Source organism: Cryptotermes secundus, unplaced genomic scaffold, assembly GCF_002891405.2.
Source record: "Cryptotermes secundus unplaced genomic scaffold, Csec_1.0 scaffold158, whole genome shotgun sequence".
In the NCBI taxonomy this organism is placed as follows: Eukaryota; Metazoa; Arthropoda; class Insecta; order Blattodea; family Kalotermitidae; genus Cryptotermes; species Cryptotermes secundus.
This window is the reverse complement of record NW_019722427.1, coordinates 194,890-200,889: the sequence shown is the minus strand read 5'-3', so window position 1 is coordinate 200,889 and position 6,000 is coordinate 194,890. Positions and strand designations below refer to the sequence as shown.

Genomic DNA, 6,000 nt, shown 5'->3' with positions numbered 1-6,000 from the left:
AAGACAGTAACTTTCATTCAAAAGAAATATCTGGTCATGAGCCCAAGCTGGGGCTCGACACCAAGACAGACAGACTGACTGACTGTCAGTTGCAACATGACTCTGACTCGCATTCGTCAGTGATCACATTCAGTTCAGAGCGACCGGTAATCAGAGGCATCAGCAGGCAACGGACATTGCTGCAAGTCTCCAGCGACCAGGCGACCAAAGTAGTAACCGCAAGTCTCCAGCGACCAGGCAGCTGTCGCAATTCCAGCAACCAGTGCGCGCAGCACTACATCACCATCCAGACAGGCCAGCTGAAGAGCCGTTAAGACTCCGCCTACTACAGAGGAGCGAAATCTGCCAGCACACTCACGGTGGAACAAACTGCCCTTTGAGGGCCACCCAACTTTTGAACAATCCACATAGCCTCGCAGCTATTCTGTAAATTCAATTTATACGATGTAAAATATATACAATTGTTACAGTTCTATGTGGTTGTCATTTATAACATCAACAATTCCACATTGGTCACCCCGACTCAACATGGACGCCACAGATAGTAGCCAGAGTGGCCGTGTGGCTACTGCTGTTCTGGCCCGAGCGACCAGCCATGTGGTTCGCCCAGGCCGAGGCACAATTCACCTTTGCCGGCATTAGCAGCGAGGGCATCAAGTTCTGCCATGTCATCTCATAGCTGGACCACCGGTACGCCACAGAGGTGGAGGATATCATCACCTCTCCACTGGAACGAGACCCCTATACCTTACTGAGGACCGAGCTTGTGAGCAGGCTATCCCCATTGTCAGAGCAGCGCATCTGGCAGCTCCTCACAGTCGAGGAAATTAGCAACCGTAAGCCATCCCAGTTCCTGAGGTACCTCAAGAGTCTCGCACCAGACGTGTCTGAGAATGTCATCTGAAGTGTCTGGACCAGCCGGCTACCCCGTAAGGTGCAGAGCTTCTTCACTGGCCAGAACGAGAGCAACTTGGAGGCCGCAGCCCTCTGTGTGGACCACATCTCCGAGGTCGAAGTCCAGCCGGCGCTCGCTAGCGTTGGTCAACCCACGGACAACGGCGCACTTTGGAAGGAGATCACTGACCTCTCCCACCAAGTGGCTGCACTCAGCACCAGACAGGACCGCCTCCACGCCCGCTTCAAGGAGCTCAACACCAAACCAAGAGACCGAGGCTCCAGTCCCAAGGATTCCCGCCCTGCCTTCAACAGCCGCTGGTCTGGCAGCAGATCCCCCTCCTGTGGTGACACCACGTCCAGTACCTGCTGGTACCATCACTGCTTCGGCGACTGCACATAAAACTGTACTCGATCCTGCTCCTACCGCCAGCAGGGAAACTGATACAGCAGACATCATCGGCGGAACATGTCTGCACTACGACAACAGGCTGTCTCTTCATAACGGACAGAGTCAGCAAACAACAGTTCCTGGTCGACACAGGTTCGGACTTTTGTGTATACCACCGCAGGCTCATCCCTCAACGCATGGAATGTACCAACTACGACCTGTGTGCGGCTAATGGCACTACCAGGTCCTGTCACGGAGAGAGAAAACGCTGCAACTCCTCGTGCACGGAAGGCACGCCACTGTATCAGCAGACAGGGTCAAGCCGGCCTACATCCTACAAGAGACCGACCGCGGGAACACCATCAACCCACCAGCTGCAGCGACCCCCACCGTAGGACCACCGACACACACAGTTCCCTACAAAGACTACACACTCCGGGCACCTCATCAATTTCCCCGCTCACCTGAACATATGAGCATCAATTTTTGCGAGGGGGGAGTGATGTGGGAACATCCCCACCTAACACGCTGTTTTGCCGGTCTTTCAGACAACACTCACTCATAAGTGAATATCACATTGCCGGACATTGCGCTCATATTTATACAGCACTCGCTGTCCAGCCCAACTTCACATCATTGCTCACAATCTCAAATGCACGTTTCGCTCCGCCCATCAAGCATGATATAAAAGGCGTAGCCCAAAGTTCGCATTTGTCAGTGATCACATTCAGTTCAGAGCGACCGGTCATCAGAGGCATCAGCTCTTCACTGCGACCAGGCAACTGACATAGTTGCCGAAAGCCTCCAACGACCAGGCAACTGAAGTAGTAGCCGCAAGTCTCCAGCGACCAGGCAGCTGTCGCAACTCCAGCAACCGACCAAGGCAGCCATTTCTACCAGGGCACGCAGCACTACATCACTGTCCAGGCAGGCCAGCTGAACAGCCATAAGACTTTGCCTACTACAGAGGAGCGAAATCTGCCAGCACCCTCGTGGTGGAACAAACTGCCCTTTGAGGGCCAGCCAACTTTTGAACATTCCACATAGCTTTGCAGCTATTCTGTAAATTCAATTCATACGATTTAAAATACATATAATTGTTACAGTTCTACATGGTTGTCATTAAGAACATTGACAATCCCACAGATACATACTTCATCCAATACAGCCATATTCCCGGTTGACGAGAAGTAGCAGAAGAGACAGCAGTTGGCAGAATTCAACAGTCACCAATGCCACATCACATCCAGGTTTTTTTTTTCAGCCAAATATACTTCATTTTTTAACATCTGCAAACCTCTCATTACAATAACCTGCCTTTCTTCCACTCTCTCCTGTTTCTTCAATTTTCAAAATGCAATGTGTACATAAAATTTGTTGTATACATTCAGCGTTATATGACTTTAAATCCCAAACTAAAAATTTTATTTGCAGTGTTACTTGCTTTACAGTAGTGAATCATGGACAATAAGAATTAAGAAAGGAATATAGAACTACAAATTCCATAAATAACAGAACTTACAGAATAATACAGAAGAAACTGGAAAGAACATGTTGAAAGGGTGACCTCTGATCATATTAAAATAATTTTAAAGTATTAACAAGAAGGAAAAACGTTTAGGAAGACCTCTGAAATGATTGAAGGACTCTGTTTTGTAATATCTGTAACAGCTCTCAATAGACCTCATACTGAAGCGGGTGGTAGTGGTGGCAGTGGCGGTGGCAGTGGAGGTGGTGGTAATGTTTCCTCTACAAGAATGTCAAGCTATTCATGAAACACTCTCACCTCTGTTTGTACCATATTGGTGCGCTGTTTGCGCAATTTAAATACAGTACCAAATATGTCCACCTTCTTATTTTCAGAGATATGCTGCAGTAAGATATCTACAGCAATAAGTGTACCAGTTCTTCCGACTCCAGCACTGAAACAAAAGAAATATAGTGAACTTATATAGTAGTACAACAGGAATGCAACCTGAGAGAACTAGAATTTTGTAGGGAAGCAGTTTGAAGTTTAATACTGGGCATAGAAGTCACATATATTTGCCAAGAATATAGCAGAGAGGAAAGAAACTGTACAGATGCAGATTTATTACTCTACTTTAAAAGCAACTTCAAATTCCAAAGAGTGCAATAAGAAATGTTTCATAATTTACTTTCTCAAATGCATAGTACAATAAAGTACTGTGAAGATGACAGAAATGATCTTGAAATTCTGAAAGATTCACAGGTTTTCAGCTCTACTAAACCTGAAAAAATGGTTTTGGAATGCCATCTGTAGGTTTGACAGCTTGTATGTCTTTAGACTGCATGGATGTGCAGCCCACTAGCACTTGAATGGATCTAGGGACATTACTGAAATTTGGAATGTGAGAGTTTATCCACCATACTTCAGAGCCCGGTGAATATAAACATTCTATCTAAAAAGGAGGAGGGGTCCTTCCAATGGACCACCCCCTACCCCCTCCAAAATGATGACTTTCTTCAAAACGCATGCAACAAATTTGATTAAATTTCAGTAATTTATGGAGACTATCACCCTAAAGAAAACTATAGTAGTAGTAGCATTGCATGATAGGGGCTCAAATTTGAAATGCCAGTTTTGCCAAAATCAGCTTCACTGGGCACATGGATTTCATTGCCATTCAATATTCAGTAACCAATAATTGGCTATGTTAATTCGAAGTAACATAGTCAATGTTGATTATATATGAAAAGGTGTGTGCGATGTCTTTAAACCAATTCTTTTGTTGTGACCTTAATATTCAGGATATTTGGCTTGAATTGGCTTGTTACAGCAAGAGCATAGCACTTATATTCGTACTTCCCACACTGAAGTACAATGGGGCCATTTGAAGCCACTGAAAAAAGTTCCATGTATGGTGGGAGTGACAGCACTTGAGGCTTCTAGCTTTACGCCCCATCTAGCCTTATGTCAGCCCAAAGTGGTAATTACCACCAATATTCATGTTGACAGAATGACTACATGACTGGAGAGATATGTGGGGATGCAAACTAGAGTGTAAAACATGACAGCTTGAGGGAGACGTCAAAGGGATGGACTCCATTCTCTGGCCTCAGCAGCAGCCTTCAGAACATACCTGCAGTGGACAAGAATAAGACCCTGTTCAGCTGCTAACATGTGGTGTCTCATGGTCTGGCAGAAATGGATCATGATATCTGTGCTTTGTGGAACACCAAAATCCGGCCACTCCCTGAAGTGTAGATGCGACAATTTTCTTTTCTTATCACCCTAAGAAAAGAAACAACAGTTTCTTTTCTCATAAGTTCCATCTTATCTGCATAAATTTCATGAAGTTCTTAGATATACATACATCATACAAAACAAATTATAATAAAACTTATACATTGTTGGTATATTTTCTTACTAGACTACACATTTTGGTTAGTGATGGATCCAACACTAGATAATCTATAGATATTTACTGAAGATCTTGTAATTTGTGCATTGGCTTATTCACCTGATAATAGTTTGTTGTAACAGAAACATGCAGTGGAATAACAAAAATTCCAATGAGATATTAGGACTGTTATCATTTGTTTTGTGTTACTGGTGTATGTATATGAACTCCATATTTTATTCTAAATAATTTCTAAATACTTAATTTCCACAATGAAAATAACTATAGATGTTAAGAGAGTGGTGCAGTAGTTAAAGTTTTGTTCCAAATTAGAAGTATGTACACTAGCATAATACCTTCACCAGGACAAGTGTCCGAGCAGTATGAATGGGAAAATTGACCTCTGTAGTGCAGCGTATTGTCATATCTCCAAAAACTATGTTTTCACGAAGATCTGGATAATACTGATGACATTTGACCTGAGATAAAAATATGCATTTTGTAAGGAAAAAATTCACATTTTAAAGTTATATCAGCAATAATAATTATACAGAGTGTAACTGAAAGTTGCAAAAACTTTGGGAACAAGTTCAACATTTCTGCACTTATTATGAACATACCCTTTGAGCTATGACTCACAAATTTAAATGTTTCCAGACATGTTGATATGGACATTTCTTCTTGTTTTGGTATGTTGAACTTGTGTCCAAAGATTGTCCATGCCTTCCAGTTACACTCTGTACATAAACTCAGCAGGCCATAACAACTATGATTAATAAGTAACTTCTTTTGCAGACTATGTAAGAATGATTCAGCTAGAGTCTTATCCAAAGGGTGACTCTGTGGACTATATTGAGTGTGATGGGCTCACTGTGGCAAGTGAAGAAAATCGTGTGTTTACAACTCAGGTACCCAAAGAGAGTATCTGTTCAGCTAAGGGAAATAAAGAGAGTACTAGTCCAATTATGGACAATAAATTGACTGATCCAGCTTGTGACCAAATAAATTTAAAAGTAAATGATGATAACCAGGAAAAGCATAAAAGGACTGATTTACCTCCTAAGAGAATTCGGCGCCCACCCCAGAAACATGAAAAGGATTTTTTATGATAGATTCATGACATTCAGTTGCCAGTAATTTTAGTAATGATGGACCTCAAAAATTGTACAACTTGGGCATTTTACATCATAATATTCAGAGTCTGGGAAACAAAGTGATGGCTTTAAATGTGTTGTTAAGTTCTTGGTCATTATAGCCTGCCATTCTATGCTTCTCTGAACATTGGCTTTATAGAGATTATCTTTTACATATTAACATTGATCACTATAAATTGGTGGCTAACTTTTGTAGGAT

The 6,000-nt window shown here is 42.8% G+C and overlaps 1 protein-coding gene across 8 annotated transcripts in view; it reads right to left on the bottom strand.

Annotated features, from left to right (window-relative positions):
* LOC111861306 (receptor-type tyrosine-protein phosphatase H) overlaps nucleotides 1-6,000 on the bottom strand; it is a 63,573-nt gene that overhangs the window by 8,015 nt on the left and 49,558 nt on the right. For all 8 annotated transcript variants that reach the window (XM_023845757.2, XM_023845755.2, XM_023845760.2 and 5 more), the window contains 3 exons: nucleotides 5,004-5,126; nucleotides 4,387-4,538; nucleotides 3,072-3,207 (listed from right to left, as the gene is read on the bottom strand). In XM_023845757.2, coding sequence (XP_023701525.1) covers nucleotides 3,072-3,207; nucleotides 4,387-4,538; nucleotides 5,004-5,126 — 411 coding nt within the window. The remainder of the gene's footprint in view (nucleotides 1-3,071; nucleotides 3,208-4,386; nucleotides 4,539-5,003; nucleotides 5,127-6,000) is intronic.